This window comes from Pelodiscus sinensis, chromosome 2 (genome assembly GCF_052426305.1).
Source record: "Pelodiscus sinensis isolate ZL-2025 chromosome 2, ASM5242630v1, whole genome shotgun sequence".
Lineage (NCBI taxonomy): Eukaryota > Metazoa > Chordata > Testudines > Trionychidae > Pelodiscus > Pelodiscus sinensis.
The window spans coordinates 32,948,171-32,968,299 of NC_143053.1; the positions used below are offsets into that span (position 1 = coordinate 32,948,171).

General features: G+C 43.0%; 1 protein-coding gene and 1 long non-coding RNA gene across 12 annotated transcripts in view; one reads left to right on the top strand and one right to left on the bottom strand.

The window, feature by feature from the left end:
* The window catches only part of OXR1 (oxidation resistance 1), a 397,147-nt gene that overhangs the window by 105,200 nt on the left and 271,818 nt on the right, over window positions 1-20,129 (bottom strand). Inside the window, exon 1 of one of the 9 annotated variants that reach the window (XM_089776185.1) lies at window positions 15,333-15,381. The exons of 5 other annotated variants lie outside the window; for them this stretch is intronic. In XM_089776185.1, coding sequence (XP_089632311.1) covers window positions 15,333-15,366 — 34 coding nt within the window. In that variant the 5' untranslated portion in view covers window positions 15,367-15,381. Of the gene's footprint in view, window positions 1-4,587; window positions 4,936-15,332; window positions 15,382-20,129 lie in introns of those variants that run through there. 3 more of the 9 variants (XM_089776182.1, XM_089776187.1, XM_075920225.2) reach the window with 3 other exon arrangements.
* The window catches only part of LOC112544064 (uncharacterized), a 65,848-nt gene continuing 50,300 nt past the window's right edge, over window positions 4,582-20,129 (top strand). The window contains exon 1 of one of the 3 annotated variants that reach the window (XR_012901268.2): window positions 4,582-4,721. This is a non-coding gene — a long non-coding RNA (uncharacterized LOC112544064). Of the gene's footprint in view, window positions 4,725-5,887; window positions 6,188-20,129 lie in introns of those variants that run through there. The other 2 variants (XR_012901267.2, XR_003087381.3) reach the window with 2 other exon arrangements.

Genomic DNA, 20,129 nt, shown 5'->3' on the forward strand with positions numbered 1-20,129 from the left:
TATAAATCAAGGGGTTTGAACCTTGTACGGGGCTCACATTTTCTGGATGCATTTTAGCAGAGCTTTGCTGAAATAAACCGAGCGGTCTGACAAATCTGTGAGTCCTGTCTGACTTTGACAGTACCTAATCTCCTTCCCAAATCCTGTACCTCCTCCATTAATATCATGGAAGAGTGTGGCCCCTGACCACTTTCTAAATTCTTCACATCTCTGACTAATGGCCGACCCTTTGAAACTTTTAAACACTCTCGTATCTGTTTTATGTCTTTAGGTTTGGATGTATATTGTGACCAATCTTCAGGGTGATTTTCCTTTTTCTTTAATAGAAGCTGGATTAGGAGGTAAGACTAGGGTCTAAATGCCAATACCTGAATTAATGGATGGCCTCTTTCCCTATAATTTTTCCCAAAGGTAGGTCTTCAACATAGAGTTCTGAGATCAATGTTTCTGAGTTCCACAGAATAATTTTTCCATGCTTCTCTTAACACTATTGTGTTCATACATTTGAAATGATTAAACACCTCCCCTCCCATACACACACATTTGAGCTAAGACCAAATGTGAAATGGAAACCCTAAAGTAACCCTAGATAGTTATAAGTGAACTGGGAGACTGAAGGATAAATTAGATATGAACCTGAACCAAGACCCCAGGTGAACACACAATTGAAATTTAGAGCAGTTAAGCTCAGATTTTTAAAGGAATTTAGGTATTGGTAAGCTCAGTGTTGCAACATTTCACTGATTTAGGGTTGCAAGTCTCATAGTCAAAAAGGATTTAGGAGCCAAAATTCCACTGAAAGTAAATCCCTTTGGAAAATGAGATTCACACTTGTCAATCAGTTAGGTATTGGAACATTGAGCATAGCAACACTGAAATGTGGTTTTTTTTTTAAAAAGGTTGGACATTAGGCTTCAATAGCAGACCCTAACTTTTCAATTCAGTACACATATCCAACTAGAATGGAAGCTGGAATTCAATTTTCACTGCTGTATTTACTAGTATACTTTCTGTGAAACAATATCACATGACCCAAGACTGTTAAAAATTGCACCCAGAAGAGGAACTGTTTCTGTCCACAATCCATTGACTTTTTGTTTAAAAGATTCAGTTGGATAGGATAAGTACTAGAACAGAACTCTGCAACATGTTATGCCTAGGTTCGGGAATGCTGTCCTGCCAAGGAAGCATGGACAATTCCTCCCTCATGTTAAGAGCCATCCATCCTTCACTGCTCTCAGCAGCACCACTGTCTCCAAGGGATATAAAGGGTTAACTGGCACATTTACTGGGATAACTGGTGCTCAAACCAGTGGAATCAGCCCCCCCCCCCCCACAATGCAAAATAGCAGGCCAATTAACATTTTAAATGGGATTTTACATCCCTAGTATCTCCACAAGCCACCTTTCATTAACTCTAGCCTTAACTGTTAAAGTACAGTGCAAGGGTTCAATATAAGCACCTGTACCCTCACAAACAATTTAAATGGTGAAAAAAACAAAACAGACAATATGATTCAGGCTGATTTTGCTGAAGTGTCAGAGATATTGCCAGAGTAAAAAATTATAAAATATTTAAGATCCACTGGTTGAGTTCTCCTCAGCCCCTATTTTGGGCAATAAGACTATACCTACACTACAGTTAATGTCGACACAAAAAACCACACCCCCTCCAAAGTGACACATGTTACACTGACATAAGCACTAGTATGGACAGCGCTTTACTGGCTGAAAACCTGCAGAGGCTGGAGTAGTTAAGCCATTAGGAGAGCTGTCTCCCATTGCCTTTGAGTGCAGCTGTAAGATCCCCCTCCTTGCAAGGGGTGAATAAGAGAGATTTGGGGCACATTATGAGAATCAATTGTTAATAATCCTTTGTAAGGGCGAAAATGCCAACAATCTTTCAGTACATTGTTAAGAAAATATCAAAAAGATATCTTTGTGTAGTAATTACTTTCAACCTTTTCATCACAAGCTTTCCTTTTGGGGGGGAGGGAGAAGAGGAGGTCAAAAAAGTGAAATCGTACCAGCTCAAGCTCGTATCTTCAATTCCTCTCAGTCTACTGTACATGAGTTCGGTAAAGAAACTGTTGCTACCTAATCCCAAAATAGACAAGAAAAATCATCGTGTTGATTTTACCACCTTTGGTTGTAGCCTTTGTTACTCTTGACCACAAAGTATTGGCTTTACTTATCTGAAAAAAACACAAGGGAGAAAAATACAAGGGGCCTTGAAAATACATGGGATAAGAGGGAAGGTCCTTTCTTGGATTGAGAACTGGCTAAAAGATAGGGAAAAAAGGGTAGGAATAAATGGTAAATTTTCAGAATGGAGAGGGGTAACTAGTGGTGTCCCCCAAGGGTCAGTCCTGGGACCAATCCTTTTCAACTTATTCATAAATGATCTGGAGAAAGGGGTAAGCAGTGAGGTGGTAAAGTTTGCGGATGATACCAAACTGTTTAGGGATAGTCAAGACAGAAGCAGACTGTGAGGGACTCCAAAAAGATCTCACCAAACTGAGTGATTGGGCAACAAAATGGCAAATGAAATTTAATGTGAATAACTGTAAAGTAATGCACACCGGGAAAAAGAACCCCAACTATACGTACAGTATGATGGGAGCTAATTTGGCTATGACAAATCAGGAAAGAGATCTTGGAGTTATCGTGGATAGTTCTCTGAAAACTTCCACACAGTGTGCAGTGGTGGTCAAAAAGGCAAATAGGATGCTAGGAATGATTAAGAAAGTGATAGAAAATAAGACACAGAATATCTTACTGCCCCTGTATAAAACTATGGTACGCCCACATCCTGAATTCTGTGTACAGATGTGGTCTCCTCACCTCAAAAAAAGATATTTGGCCTTGGAAAGGGTTCAGAAAAAGGCAACTAAAATGATTAGGGGTTTGGAACGGGTCCCATGTGAGGAGAGGTTAAAGCGACTGGGACTTTTCAGTTTAGAACAGAGGAGACTGAGGGGGGGATATGATAGAGGTTTATAAAATCATGAGTGGTGTGGAGAGGGTGGATAAAGAAATGTTATTTATTAGTTCCCATAATAGAAGAACCAGAGGACACCAAATGAAATTAATGGGTAGCAGGTTTAAAACTAATAGAAGAAAATTCTTCTTCACACAGCATGTAGTCAACCTGTAGAACTCCTTGCCAGAAGAGGCTGTGAAGGCTAGGACTATAATAGAGTTTAAAGAGAAGCTAGATAATTTCATGGAGGTTAGGTCCATAAAAGGCTATTAGCCAAGGGATAGAAATGGTGTCCCTGGCCTCTGTTTGTCAGAGGCTGGAGAAAGATGGCAGGAGACAAATCGCTTGATCATTGTCTTCGGTCCACCCTCTCTGGGCCACCTGGTGCTGGCCACTGTCAGCAGACAGGCTACTGGGTTAGATGGACCTTTGGTCTAACCCAGTATGGCCATTCTTATGCCTTTTGTGGCTTTACATCTTCCTATGAACAAGAGGGCTTTCAAAGTTTCTCTAAACACTAACAAGCTGAGGCAAACATTATACCCTTAAACCAAGGCACCCCAAAAACCATGCTCCTGAAATGTAAAGGAACAGGATTATTGTGTAATTTTATTGTGGAGAATATTAAAAATCAAACAATGCCAATCACATTGTTTAAAACAAACAAAAAAAACCTTCTGAAAGCCAGGTTAATCTTAAATGGACATTTACCGTAACTCTGTGTTCTTTGAGTCATGCCTCTTTATGCCCTTAATACACACACTCCCTATTCTGACTTTTAAATATAACCAGCAAACATAGCTGCTTGACCTGTCCTCAAAACAGAGCCTATTCCCCCAACAGAATAAATACCGCACTTGCAGAATTTAACATCACTTCATACCCTTTTACAATCCTTCTGAAATCTTCACTTCTATACCCAAACCTATACTTTTACTTAAGCAAAAACACAGACACTGCCCTCCCCCCCCCCACCCCGGAGGGCACCCCCTGCTCTTACTGTCTCCGCCCTCCAACCCAGGACGACACGCCCTGCTCTTTACTGCCCCCGCCATTCCCAGGACAGCACCCCCTTCCTCTTTACTGCCCTCGCCCCCCCACGCAGGACGGCACCCCCTTCCTCCCTCTTTACTGTCCCCGCCTCCCCCAGGACGGCACCCCCTTCCTTCCTTCCTCCCTTACTGCCCCCCCCCCCACAGGACGGCACCCCCTTCCTCCCTCTTTACTGCCCCCGCCCCCCACAGGACGGCCCCCCACCCCCCCCTTCCTCCCTCTTTACTGCCCCCGCCCCCCACAGGACAGCACCCCCTTCCTCTTTACTGGCCCCGCCCCCCACAGGACAGCACCCCCTTCCTCTTTACTGGCCCCGCCCCCCACAGGACAGCACCCCCTTCCTCTTTACTGGCCCCGCCCCCCACAGGACAGCACCCCCTTCCTCTTTACTGGCCCCGCCCCCCACAGGACAGCACCCCCTTCCTCTTTACTGGCCCCGCCCCCCACAGGACAGCACCCCCTCCTCTTTACCGCCCTCCCGGAAAACGCCCCCATGACTGTTCCCCTGCCAGGGCTGCTTGCTCTCGTCCTCCTCCCCCCCGTGCCAGCACCTGGCGCGGCTGCTGGGCCCGGGCCCCGCTCCTGCAGAGAGTCGAGGAAGCGGACCTGGCGGGGACCCCCGGGCGCCGCGCCCCACAGGCGGTTGGCGGTGCCGCGCAGCAGGCGGCCGCTCTTGCCGGTGAAGGTGGTGAGATAATCCATGGCGGGCTCGGGGGCAGCGCCGAGCCCGAGTCACCAACTTCTACAAAGTTTAGAAGGAGCCGCGCCCCGCCCCGGCCGGGCTGCCCTTAAAGGGGCCGCGTCCCCTCGTGGGCTGTGCGAGAGGCATGGCGGGCCGCAGCTCCTGCCCTCCCCCCGCCCCTAGGAGGGGGCTGAGGGTGTCATGCAGCCTTGCACTAGGGAAGGACCCCAGCCGCGGGCGGGGGAGGAGTGTCCTATACTTCGGTGCGTGCAGGTTGGGGGGATGTGGCGTGCGTGTGTGTCACGTGCACTGTGGGGGTGTTAGAGGTATGTGGGAGCAGTGTTGGGGTGTAATGTCCTGTGGGGGAGGTGTTGTGTATAAGTGGTAGGGATATGTGGGAGGGGGAGCCCTGGAGGGGGTCATGTGTGTTGGAGCGGGATGTTTGGTGTGTGGTTGTTAGAGGTATGTGGTGGCATTAGGGGGTCTTGACAGAAAATGTAAAAATCAGGTGGGGCCATACACAATATTATAAGAAAAAGCCCCAAATATCGAGACTCTCACCCTAGGGGAGGGAGTGTGTGTCGGGGAGAGGGGGGATTATAGGGGTGTGTGTCATGTGAACTGTCACGTGAACTGTATGGGTTAATAGTGATAGAAATGTAGCCGTGTTAGTCTGGGGTAGTTGAAGCAAAATGCAGGACAATGTAGCACTTTAAAGTGTATGGGTTAAGGATATGTTGTGTGGAGGCTTGTGGTAGGGGACAGCGTTGGGATGGAGGGTGTCCTGTACTGTGTGGCTGTATGTGTCAGTATCCTGTGTGCTGGGGAGATGCTTGTCTGTGTTCCAAGGGTGCCTGTGCTGAGTGTGCAGAATGCTTGTACCTCTGGCAGGGGTGAATGTGCTATAGATGCACCGGGGCTGGTGTATCCATTATGAAGAAAAGAGCATTGAAACATACTGTTAGATTGGCAGTTTCCCTTTCACAAAATAAATGAATTATCTCTGTTTCTTGGGAGTTCTTTGAGGGGTGAAAGAGGATTGGGGGACAGAGTACATTTAGGAGCTTTTCAAATTCTGCATCTTCTTACCCATGAAACAAAACAGCTTTCCTGTTAATTGCATTCTGGGCAATATTCTGCAGAAGAGCTGACCCCTGAATGCTGCAACATTATAAACAATAGTGTTTATGCACCATCCTTAAAACAGTCTCTTGAATGTTTTTATTAACAAAGGTTTGCAACCAGGTTGTGTGCATAAATTGTTTCATTCTGATCTCATAGAACCAAACATTTCAATAGACATTGGTTTTGTTTTAAAGTTCCATGGCTCAGAATATTTGTCAGCTGATCAGTTTTCCATGATGTTCCAAGATTTGGGTTATTCATTAACTTCAACGGGGCAAGGTTCCTCGCTTTGGTGTGGGAAACCAACACAATCCCTGATTCTGATATTATGTCCTCTGGCCTGGGTGAGTACTGGGGTGTTTTACCATTACAGTTACATTATAAACATAGGACCAATTGTAGTTCCTAGCTCTTTTATCTTGGTTTTGGTGCCTCACAGTTCATTGGTTTATACTGTGATTTTTGCTGAGCAAACCTTCAAATATTCAGTTAATATGGCTTGGATCCACAAAGCTCAGCAATGCAATGCCTAGTTTTTTGGTGCCTAGAAAATCACCAGTTAAATAGTGGAATCCACAAAGTCTAGAGTTAGGCACCAAGGTATCTTATATAACAGGGCTACTCAACTTTGGAAGCACTGGGAGCCACAATGATACTCATAGCACATGCTGAAGGCCGCAACTTAAGTGTGACTGTATATATACACGCAAATAGCTTCTTTCACACTGATGGGCATGGATACAAAGATTAAGGCAAGACTACACAACCTGCAGGCCCCATTTAAGTCAGTTCTGCTGATATTAATAAAATGCAATATTTACCCAATTTCCACCCATATGACAGCACTTTTAATGAGCAATGACAGTCCAGGAATTTAACTACTTAAATGCATATCAAGAGAAGACCATTATATTGAATACTTTTTTGTTTTGGCTCCCACCCATGGGCCATAGGTTGAGCCCTGCGTAAACCCAAGCTGCTCTATGCTCCACAAACAAGCGGGCCGCATGCAACCCATGGGCCACATATTGAGTAGCCCTGCTATACAACAGGGGTCTGCAATAAGCCGGACAAGGCTTATTGTTCTGGGCCAATGGGAGCTGTAGGAAGCGGTGTCCCAATTTGTGCTGCTTTTTGCAGCGACCTTTTGCCAGGAATAGTGATCTGTGGTGAACCGGCACTTTGAACAGCTGTATCTGTGGAGGTGCAGGCAAATAAAGAGCTAGCAGTTTGCCAGGCACTAATGCTGGTGATCCACATCTGGCCTGGGGGTTGGTTATTGCCCATTGCTGCTATACAATGAAAGGGGAGAGATAAATGCTTAAGAATGAAATTCACAAAAGCTGGGAGCTGCCTAAATTAGTCAATAGGAGATACCAATGAGAGTGGAGTGTTCTAAGTCCCATAGAGGTTGCCATCTATATCAGGCTGCAGGAGGTGCATATAATTACTTAGTGATCCATGAACAGGAACCTGCCCTAAGGAGTCAGACAGCTTAGATGCCTAGGCCATTTTCTTTCAAGAAATGTTAGAGGAGAAGAAGCATTCCCCTTACAACTTTCAGCCAAGAGGTTAGGTGCTTTAAAATAAATTTTAAATAGTCCAGCTATGTGGAATAGTGTGATATTCCTGAATTCTGGCCATGATAATAGGATTCATATGTCATCTCTTGCAGAAATTACAATGGGATCTTAATAACTAAAAATGGTTCCAACCAGCACCTGCTTAGTGTCCCCTAATACCTATTCCAGACATTGATTCAGTACTGAACTCTCTTAACTCCAATTGCTCACTGAAGGGGCCACACCACTAAATGGGAGTTGAAATTGTCAGCATCTTGCAAAAGAGGAGGCATTTAACTCAATGGCAGCTGACCACACTCAGCACTTTGCAGGATTGTTCCTTAAATTGCAGGGTTGCTCATCTAAACCATACATATAGCTTAACATTTTAAAATTTCAAGCACCTGTCCATTTACTAGAGAGAGCCAGTCCAAGACTATGTTTGAAATTAAGCTTTTTTTCCACTGACAATACTTGGAACAGGAAATAATATTTTTTTTGGAACTGTCAGTAAAAAACACCCCCACCCAAAGAGGTTGTAAATAAACATGCATTCCAGAACTGATGAATCTAAATCAGGAAATAGAGTCACTGTGTGTAGCACAGGATGTTAGTCAGTGAGCTAAGAGCCAGAGAAACTTGCAAGGTCTAATCAGTCCAAAAGATGTACTTAACAGTGAGTTTACTACAAGTGGAATCCCATCGTCTGTGAGAAAACTACATCAGGGTGCTGTTCTCTGGATATATTTTGTGCATCTCACAAATCAACAATAAATGATTATCTATTTAATCTACAGAAGTATTGCCAATGAACCCATAACTATGGTATCTGGTTGCTGGGCTTTTTGGCTAATTTGGGCTTGCATGCTCACCATTATTCTGGCTATATACCTGTTTGTGCAGTTACATCTTGTCTAGTTACATTTCCCCTGTAGTTTTAAATTGATGTTTTTTTCTTCAATCCCAGTACTATATTGTATATATCGTTGCTCTGTGTTATCATAGATGCTGGAAGGGGGGGGGGGGGGGTGTTTGCTGCAGCACCTCCCCCCAAACTTAAAGTGGTTTCCATTATATACAGAATTTACTGTTTGGTGCAATGGCTCTTAACACCTCCACTATACAAAATGCTCCAGCACCCCTGAAACAACTGCTATATTGCACCCAAATTTACTATTAGAATTTAATTAACATGTAGATAAAGCATTCAAGGTATTTTGATGACTGATCATATTTTAGCTATTTTGACCCAGATGGCTCTCAAATTATTCTAAAAATCTGATTCTACAGGGATCATTCTCTCCCTACTGAAATGTGGCCATTTCTGAGGTGGCATTCTATATTCATGATTCACCAGAAACGCCATGCAACAATATTTCTATTTAGAAGGGGAAAAGAGGAATTATATTTATTTATAATATACATTGAAACCACAGAGGGAATTTCGGGAAGACAGGATATTTCTACCTAAGCTGAATTTTGGCTATGGCATCAGGATTCATGTGTCATCTCTTGCAGAAAGTACAATGGGATCTTAATAAAAAAAAATGGTTCCAGCCATCACCTGCTTAGTCTCCCTTACTACCTCATCCAGGCATTGATTCAGTACTGATTTACATCCTGATCATGCACTTTGATCAGAGCAGGCAGTAGTGCCCCTGGCCATGGGCATGATATGCAAGATGTGTACCAGTGGCAAGGAAGAAGAGTGCTGGCTGCCCATTTGCTTAGTCAGACCTGGCCTCACAGCCCTATGCAATGTTCCCTCTAATTTTTTCCATCCATGTGCTGAATAAATTTTATGTGCACCAAGGCATTTGCAGCTGTGCACCATCAGTAGCTAACACATGCTGCTGGTTGTGGACAGCTGTGGGCATTTTGCTAATCAGATGGGTGACATTTCAATCTTTCCTGGGTGGCCATACAAGCACACTGCTTACAGGGAACACTGCCCATAGGGGAAGCTACACAGCTAACAGCGTGTGAGTGGTGCAATCCATTGCACATTTTTAAGTGTTTTCATGCTGTAGGAGAGAAGTTTGCAGAACTTATTAGGTTTGGCGCTGTGGCCTCTTTAGGGGGATGCAGGCCCAGTCTTGTGCAGCACTGAAACTCCCATGCACTAGGGGCACAGTACCACTCACTCAGGTTTGGCCCCCACCACTGTTATAGTGGAAGGATGACAGGGCCAAACTTGAGAGGGCAGTGAAACATCCTATTCATTACTGCTATGAGGAAAATTCCTGCCCCAGAGCTCTCGCCTGGGACATTGCTCAGCCTTATCTCATTTCCTGTAACCCATATCCCTTCTCAGTGATGGAGATACTCTGCATCTAGATAGGCCAGGCTAGCAGTTCATAGCTGAGCATGGCACAGGTTCAGCCTCTCCTTTAAATTATCATTGTCCAAACCATATCCTATGGCATGAAAACACTTAAAAAGCAACAGAGTTTTGCAGCACCTTAGAGACTAGCAGAAAATGTAGATAGTATCATGAGCTTTTGTGGGCACAACACAGTTATTCAGATGAATGAAGTGGTCCAGAGTACAAATAAATAGAGAAAGAGAGGGGATGGGAAGATAAAGAAAAGGGAAAAAATTGTCAATTAGAATATCCCTGTTAAATGAGGTTAATAGAGTGTGCTGTAAATACCCAGTGTTTAGCTTATGTCATTAGGGTGTGGAAAAAACAGCTGGAGAGAGAAGCTGCAAAACTTGGTTTCATTTACAGGTTTGATACCTGTAATCAAGGTTTGAATAAAGACCTGACCAGGATGGGCTGCTACATTCCAAACCCTAATGACACAAAAAGCTAAGAACTGGGTACTTAACAGCTGAAGAACTATTTGTTGTTTGTTAATTTTTTTCAGTTACAGCCTAACAGGGCTACCTCTCCGAGGCCATCCTATGGCATGGCTAGGATTTTTTGGAATGTCTCCATTCTGAATACTGGTCAGGTTTAACCTTTTCTACTTTATGAAAGCTGACACAATAGTGGTCTCCAGTAATATTTTGTTAAAAAAAAGCTGATTTTCTTCAATCTTTCTTGTAGATTGCTTTTTAATCTTAGGTTGGTTTCATATGGGAAATAGTCTGAACAGTCTCACAGAATAACACTCCTTGATTAAACTTGCTTCATAACCCTCAGCTTCCCGAAACACAGTAATGAGTGGTTTTGCAGAGGAAACTTTGCTGTTACTTCCACATGACTTCATTCAGCACTGTTATAAAAATGATAGCCACAGAACTGGTGCTGTAAGGTCAAGGGCATTTCTCAAAAGTTATTTTCTGGTATGTGACATTACCGCAGCTAGTGTTAGCAAAGGTGTAAGTGCTAATGTGAATGGAGCCCAATCACTTTCAGCATTGTATCAAAACTATGAGGAAAAGTATTTTACTCTATAAAGCTCCAGAAAAAATTATGGTGCTGTATTAATAATTTAATAATATACATTTGGTGGTCTCCTAATGCAGAGAGTATAGACACCTTTTAGTTCCACTCTGGGATTTTTTTTCAACTCCAGGAACTCATGGGCTACTTCTCAGCCTCATAACAAATTCAGAAATATCTCTCTCTATGCATACTGGCATCCAGACTAGAAAGGGGTGGGGGAGGGAAGAGTGAAAATAAAGGACATAATTAGTAGGGAAAGAAATATTTTCAAGGGTGAAAAGAATATTACAATTAACAGGGGATTTAAGAGAGAAAGGGATAAAGCTACACAACAGCATGTGGTAGTGACCTATAATTATTTGTGGACAAGCTTGGTGCCTGTGAAAATAAGTGGTAATTGCAGCAGCTAATACCAGGCACAATGCCAGCAAATGTTGTTCAAGTTTCCTCAGATTCTGCCAACACACATGCCTGCTATACAAAAAATGAGCCTCTTTCATGCCATACTTGCCAAGTTTCCCAATGTTACTGAGCTACAGACAAATGTGAATAAAGTCTAAGATGTAACCATCCGCCTTATTTTCTCTTGTGAATTAGGAATTGAACCAGGTCTCTGAAGTGAAAATCAAGTCTAAATCTAATCCCAATAATTTGGTGTTTACTAAAAATCAATGTTAATTACTGTATCAACTCTCTCTCTATATGGCAATTTAATTGTATTAATTTGTAAACATTCTTATGCTTTCAGGAAATAAACATTGTAAGCTCCTTTTCAGATGTGAATAACTAAAGGGCACACACTTCACAATTCATAACTCAAATTGCTGCTTAAATGATTATATGTATATTTGAGCACTGAAATGTGGAATTGGATGACCCCAACTTAAATTATATTTACAAATATGATACCTAATGCCAAATTTTATAAAAAGAAGCTAGGAAAGAAAATCACTAGAGTTGCATTTGAGGTAGGATTACCATTTATCTGCTAGCTTTATCTCCTAGGTCCTGATCTTGTAACAGGCTGCGTCTCCCTGAATACTTCAGGGCCAATTTTTGTAATATTTAATTATTGTAATATTCTCTGAAGGATTTAGATTCTGCAATCCTTCAAGTTTAGTTGTCTTATCAAATGTAATAAGTTCCAAACTGACAAGTCATGCCTGTCAGATATTATTGAAAAGATATGTGAATTTGTTGTTAGTTTCTCTGACCTGCATGGGCTCTGTCTGTGTATACTGTTGTACATGTTGTTAGTTAACATAAGTATTGTTTTTAGTTTTTACATTCAGTGTTTATCCAAGGTCAAACTACACTGATTTGAGCTGGCTAACCCAACAGGTCCTTTCCTTTTTTTATAGGAAACTCTGCAATTCTAAAAAAAACCCTGCTTAACATTTATTCTTGCATCTATGCAAGGATTTCAAAAAAGAGGAATGCCATATTTTAAAGCAAATTAGACTGTGACAATAGAAGGAAAATAAAAATATAATATAGTACAAATAAGCATGAGCTATTACTGTAGTCCAATCAAGAGATAAGAACTGATTCAGTGCAATGCTCTGCATAGTACAATGGAAGAGGCTGACTATAAGATTAATTGAAAGACTTAATGCCTTTTACAGTCTCTTTCAGCAAAATGGTATGGGAACTGAATGAAACCAGACATTTCAAAAGTGTATTTCAGCTCTGGGTATCTGTTTTTGGACACCTAACTTTGGATGCCTAAGGCATGATTTCAACAGGTCCGAAGCACCAACAGTCTCTACTGACTTCAACTGCTAAGGACCTCTCAGAATTAGGCTCTGTGGGCTATACTCTCCCGTTATGATGGAACTCATTTCCAAAATTAAATGACAGAATGTGCATTATATGGAGAAAAAATAAAGTTACACCACATTTCTGTTCTTATTTTCCGTACCTATACACATACATGCAGGCCCACAGACATGATGAGAGCAAAGAGGGCAACTGTCCTGGGGCCCGACAATTCAAAAGGGCTCAGGGATCCCAGCTGCCACCATTGTGGCAGTGGCAGCAGCTGGAGCCCCAGGTCCTTTAAATTGCCACCGGAGCACCACATGACCTATTCTGGCAGCTTTGAGGGCTGCGAGTGTTGTGGTCCAGGCAGCCCTTCCGGGAGTGCAGAGACAGCTCCCTCTTCCCCCAACTTGTCGAGGGTCATGGTGAGGCTGTTGGCTTCCCTGTATACACAAATGACTATATTATTAAATGTTTATGGAAATACCTTTCAGGACTTCAATTCATATTTAATTGGCCAATATCAGTTTATTAGAAAAAAGGAACATGCTGTTCTGCCTAAGAGTTTTTTTGTGGATTTTGAGAGGGTCAGTCCTGATCCTAATGGGATTTGTGTTTCAGTTTGTGCATGTTCTCTTTTAATGATACCCACTAAATGAGATCTCAGCAGAACAAAGTTAATTTTGATGCTATACACAGATGACTCTCTATTGTCTGTCCCCTCCTCTTTTTGACATTTTTTGTTTTTTCCCCCATCATATATTTTTAAACTGAATTTGAAACAAGGATCACATGGTGTTGCTAGATTCATAGCATTTCCAAACTAATCACTTCCTGTTTCATGTAAGCATAAGTGATACAACTACAGTTTGCTTCCAGAATGCAGAATCGAGAAGTGATTAGAGATCAGACATTTGACTCTTAAGGGCACAGTCAATGTGTGCTTTAATTCTCTTTTTTTGCACTTGCAGTGTAGTTTGACTGAAGCTGTTCTTTCTCTTATACTCATTAAATGTTCATCATCTTCTTTTTAACTTTTTTTTTCTTTATAATGAGCTTCCTAGCACTCTTACTTAGAGACAATAGAGCCTGGTTTTTATTTACACTTAGGTCCCTTTATATCAGGGTAGACATATACGGGCCCACAGGCCGGATCCAGTCTGCCAGGGGTATCTTGTAGCAGGCCCCCACACCATAATATTTACATGTGCTTCCACAGCTATGGGGGAATCACAGCTCCCATTGGCCCCAGATCATGGTTCCCAGCCAAAGGGAGCTGCAATCGTGGATACCTGCTGAGGTGCAGGTAAATATAATAACTGCGATCCACCAGGGACTAACCCCAGTGAACCACCGCCATTTTATTGCCCACCCTTACTTTATATTGTCAGACTAGTTTAAAGGGGCCCTAATGCAAATGAAGATTAGGCCCAATAGCATAACAAATACAGGTGCAAGGACTCTCACGGCTATGAAAGTCCAGTGTCAGGACTACACAGATTGTACAAATTAGGTTTAAGGGCAATACTCACATTTTACTGATCACATCATATATTAACCTGGGCATATTTTCTGCAGTATCTCCTTAAAGTCCTGCTCTGTAGCTACTAGATTTACACATTCCAAGATAACTTCATTTTAATCAGGCAAAATGTGTACCAAAATTCCACAATGATAGAATTCTCCCAGATAACATACATTATATATATAGATTTAGTATTTTTAAACAAACTGAATTCCGTTCATTAACCTCTGACTTCAGCCTGCGGTGTCTTTCTCCTTTCAGCAACATTAATAAAGCACAGATTGCCAGCCCAAATATTCAGCAGTACCCTGAATTTTAAAGTAAACAAATATCTTATTGAGACAAATATCACAGTTTGATTTTCTGCCCTAAATCAACTCTTCGGCTTCTTCATGGCAAAAAAAAGAATTAAAATGGTCAAAGCTACACACTGATTAACAGCAGACCCGAGTATACAGAACATGATTTCCTAGCCCCTACTCCCACCTATGAGGACTTGACCATGCTGTATCTCTATCGTGTTAGAAAGGATTGAATTAAGAGTAATTTGACACAAAGAGTGCCTCTTCAGTGACCAAAAACTATTTCTTAGCCTTATGGCCACCACTGTTTTGAATATCAGCAATGTGATCCACTAACGTTTGAACAATCAGTGTCTTGCCTCAGGAAAAAGCTTTTTATTAAATGAGAGAGTTTTCTGAGGTAACAATAAAATGTATGTCAAATGCTCCCACCCTCTTCAATGGGCTCGTGACAAGGTTCTTAAGGGGGAGAACAGTTCCCTGCGCTTTTAGTCCTAGTTCCAGGTTAAAATATATTACCAGCAGGGCCAAAATGCTGAAAGCATAAGCAGCCTCATAAACAGCCAAATTATTCCAGATACTAAAGGCAAGTATCCTAATTGACAGTCAAGGTGTGGCACAGTGCAATGTCACTTTTCTTTGGCAAAGTCCCCTGTGATCGTCTTCTGACCTGGTTTGTGGAGTGCACAAATACAAACCACCAACAGTATATGGAACAAAATGGCTGCAGAGGCCCTGGCTCTGTGTTTCTTTTCATTGCTCTTGGGTTGATTTACTAATAAACACCTCAACAGTTTTTTGGTCACTTAGCTCTATGTAGGCAACAATTTCTAGAGCTAATGACTAGTTCAGCACTAATTACGCAACTTTCTTAGCTAGCTGAGATGTACCTGACTTATTTTAAAATAAACTCAATTCAGTGGCCGAAAACCTAGTAATACATACCTTTTCCTGCGCTGTCTAAATCTGTGCACAACATTCCTGAAGTTCTCCTTTGAATGAAAACAATCAAGTGATATGTTGATTTTATTAGTGGGAAGTTCTGCTTTTTTCCCCCCCGCCAGATAAAACTTCCTTTTTAGGGAACACATGTTGTCCTGCTAGTGTCCCCTCCTCCACGGGCACCAAAATGTGCGTATTCATGTGATTCACAAACTTCTACATTAGCATGGAGGAAACCTATGGCTAGTTACTCACTCTTTGTGCATCAAATCTTTTGAGACAGTTACTAAAATTAACCCTGAAATATCAAAATAGATTATATCTAGCTAGCTATAATCTTTCAAAACCACTCAGCATACTGTGAGCACTGAATTAAGAATGTAGAATTTGCATACAGTTGCTCTTTTGAGATTATTTAGCAGCTTTATACTATGGGCTCATTTTAAGACCTTGTCTTTGATTACTGCTGCAAGGCTTTTCAAAAGGCGACTTTCAATGTGCTCTCTAAAGCTATTCCTACACTACCAGGTTATTTCTAAATAAGTTATTTTGAAATAATAACTCCCAAAATAACTATATCAAAATAAGCTTATTCCTCTTCATAAGCAGTAGTTATTATTTCACCATTACAAGCCCATTACAGTAAAACTCCATTGGTCCGGCATCTGATGGTCTGGTACTCCTGATAGTCCGGCACCATCAGGAACCCAGAAGTGCTCCGGGAAGCCGGACCATTGGAGCTGCTCTGCCCCCGGCTTCCCAGATTCAGCCACTGCTGAAACTGACCAGCAGCTGAATCAGGGAAGCTAGGGGCAGAGCAGCTGGAGTGCTGCTGGTAGGTCCTGTAGCGCTGCCCCTCGGTGCTGCGGAACCAACCTGGCAGCACCCCAGCTGTCCCCAATTCAGCTGCCGCTGAAAGTGACACTGAAAGTGACTGCTCTGCCACGGGCTTCTCAGAGTCAGCCGCTGGTCAGTTTCAGCAGCGGCTGACTTAGGGACACCTGGGGCAGAGCAGCTGGGGTGCTGCCAGGTTGGTCCTGTAGCGCCGCCCCTTGGCGCTGTGGGACCAACCCGGCAGCACCCCAGCTGCTCTGCCACAGGCGTCTTGATTCAACTCCTGCTGAAACTGACCAGCAGTGGCTGAATCGAGGACGCCTGGGGCAGAGCCGGACTATCGGAAGGCGGGGCTATGAGGGGTCTGGGGTGGCATCCCCCCCACATCACCCTTCCGATAGTCCGGCATATCTGATAATCCGGCACCCCCTGATACTAAAGGCAAGATACTAAAGGTGACGGATTATCGGAAGTTTACTGTATTTTGAAATAAACTTGGTAGTGTGGATGCTCTCCTCGTTATTTCCAAATAAGGGGAGTTAATTCAAAATAATTCCCCTACGTAGATATGCCCTTACGGTCAAACCTACCCAAATACAGAGCTCAAGTATTAGCCCTGTGTACTATCATTAGGTTTAAGTGATGCACAGGGTCTTACACCTCCCCTTTAGCCTCTGATGAATTTCATCCTGAATGGCTAGTCTTTTCCTCTTTATATTTTTTGCAAGTCATGGTGGGATCCACAAAAAGACTCAAGGGTTGCAATAAGGAGCACCACAGCATCTAACTTTTAGGGGCCTACAAAAATCACAGGAACAATACCATGATCCACAAAGCCTAGTTAGGTGCCTAGGATATATACAATGAACAGAGAGAGACAGGCACCTCTAGGGTATGATCCATACAATTTACACTCCCCCCCCCCCCCCCCCGCATCAGAGTTGGAGAAAGGATTTGAAGGGTGGTCTTCCCATTTCTCATGTGAGAGCTCTAACCACTGACACCCTCTGTGTCTTCTGTTGACGTGTTCTGAAGTGATCCACTGTGGATAACTGAGATTGGATTATGGGACTCCCACCTCCACGGTGGATGCTTGAACCTTAGAATCATTCTGACTCATTCTTTCTCTTTGGCCCAATGACTTCTGCACTGTGGACAAATACTTAAAGCCATTGGGCCAGTAAGTGGGAGGACTGATGAGGGTGATTCTTTAGACCAGTGATTGGGGTATCCACCCCAGGTCAGTCCCTCTGCTCCAATAGCTCTGTAACTGCTGCAAGCAGCAACATATTTTAAAAAAGACTGGAGTGAGCTGAATATCTGTGCCTGCCCTGCACAGCATCTGGTCAGGAGGAACAGTACTGTGTCTTCCTCTGAAAATTAAATGGCAAGCTGGGATAGGATGTGTAGAATGATGGAAGAGGGAACAAAAAGGTTGATATATGGAATTTCACTTGTTAAAACTCTGTGCTTCCCTTGTAGAGACTGTAGCAGTTACCAGGACATGTCTTGTGTACTCTTGGCAGACTTTTGCTCTGATATTAGAAGATTGCTCCTACTGTTTCTTTCCCAAATTAACCCGTGATCATTGGCAGGTAGGAGTAGTAACTCCAGCATGGAGGGAGGGAGCCCAGAAGAACAGCAAACAGGATACACAGCACTGTAAGGGAAAGCTGGCTATAAGCTGACAATCTCTGCAGAATGGAGGGCATTTAATAGCTCATTCTTCTTCACTATTCATTGTTTTCACTAGCTGCTCCCATTTCCCAAAGTCCAAATATGTTAGATTTCTTCTTCTTCGCAGTCGCCTTATGTAGGAATCCCAGAAGACATTCCCCAGGGCTGACAAAACACATGTTCAGATCAAGCACAGAAACATACAAAATATCTCCTCAAAGGTATGTAGTGAAGTCACGTATCCATATGGAAAAAGAATTCACCAAAATGCATTCACTGACAGGAAGAATTTTTAAAATATTTCTAGGTAATGAGGGCTCTAAAACTGTTCTCTACAAAAGAAGACATACATCAGGTGGAAAAGATACATTGTGTGAGGGCACTAAGGGCTGAATTGGGATTCTGTCACATGTCCTGTGTATGTTTTACTTCAGGAGCAGACCTGGAAACAGAGTGTGACTCAGAAAACAAGCAGGCGCGGGGGGGAAGATGTAGCCTTATCTGCCTTACCAGCATTACAGTGTGTACACAGCCTGTGTCCCTCTGGTGCAGTGCCCTGTGCAGACAGGGTGGCAGAGCCCACCCATTCTTTGTATAGAAGGGGAACCCTTGGCTCTAAAGCGGCAGCTTCCCATCCTGTAATACTGGTAGCTGGCCCAAGGGAGTTATGTCTCATTGGTCCCTTTGGTGAATGCACAGTATAGGTCATTCACTGGCTCTAAACATTAAAGCACATTTTAGAGTTTAGTACCAGAGGGGTAGCCGTGTTAGTCTGAATCTGCAAAAGCGGCGAGGAGTCCTGTGGCACCTTATAGACTAACCGAAGTGTTGGAGCATAAGCTTTCATGGGCAAAGACCCACTTCGTCAGATGCATGTCATTTTAGAGTTTGTTGCTCTTAGACAAGGGGAGACTTTGGTGTTTTTGATACTCCAAGGCAACATGTTGCACTGAGGCAAAGGCATTACCACTAATGGAATAGCTGTAAAACTGAGGGCAAGTTAATCAGGAGAGGCTTAATGAGAATAACTTCTAACAGAGGACACTAATGACAAAGATTTATGGGGGTGTTGTTTTTTATTTTCCTCTTTTTAAAAATAATTGTTGAAATATTGAAAGACTATCCTGTAGCCAACTAAAACATTCTCATGTTTTTTACAAAGAACTTTTATTACAGTGAACACAACACCAAATCCACTGGCAACCAGAGTAAATATACTCAAGGTTTGCTTGCAAAGAAATCACAAAGGACTCAGACTGACACAGTCCTAAAGGGCCATAAAAGTTTTAGCAGCAAAATGTAAATGTTCCAGTTGAAATGTCTTTTAAGGAAGAAACTCCAAAGCAGGAAAGATGGTCTTGCGGTTAATGCACAGGATGAGTCAGGAGATGTGGTTTCTATTCTTGGCTCAGACACAATCTCCTTGTGTGTCCTTGGGCAAATCAATTGGGTCAAATTTTTCAAAAGTGGCCTGTGACTTTGGTGTCCAGATTGACTCTTGCTCATAAGTCTCAGGCTGTGGAGCTAACATAACAGTGTAGATGCTTCCTTTTGGTATGGAGCCCAGGATCCGAGACACTCCAGCTTACTAGGTTTCAGAGTCCTGGCTCTGCCATGAGCCCAAACTCTACACTGCTGTTTTTACCCCACAGTCCAAGTAGGGTTGCCAGGTGTCCAATTTTGAACCGGACAGTCCAGTATTTGAGCTGTTTGGGAAACGCCATATTTAGGGAACTCGTTGATCTGTCTATTTCTTACATTCATACGGAAACCAACGGCCATGAATACGGAGACCCGGTTCCCATTCCCTGGTACTCGTTGTCCTCATCACCCCAATACGACCTCACTACCTTTCTAATGGACCACCAAAAGCCAAACACACCGGCTTTTTCGAAGCTCAATGCACTCCGCCCTGGACACTTCTGGATTTGCAACAGCCAAGCCCACACCACCCTTCCTGCACACGCCATAGGAAGCTGCATCCTTGGCTACATCCAAATTGAGGGAGGAGGCATCTACTCCTACGCGAGAGACGAACATCTCCGCTTCACCCATCGACAAAAACGTGGATCTTGGGACATTTGGAAGTCAATTGAGGGCTGGTTTAGTAAAACCGCACAGGCTGTGGGCACATTTAACCCTGTAGGCAATTTGATTTTGCAAGAGGAAGTTCGAGCCCTTGGTATTAGCATTGAAAGACTTGGCAATAAGACTGCTAATGCCTTGCTTCTTACTAATCAAAAGGTAGAAGAAATGCACGTGTATAATGCAAAACCATTTAGCTTTAGA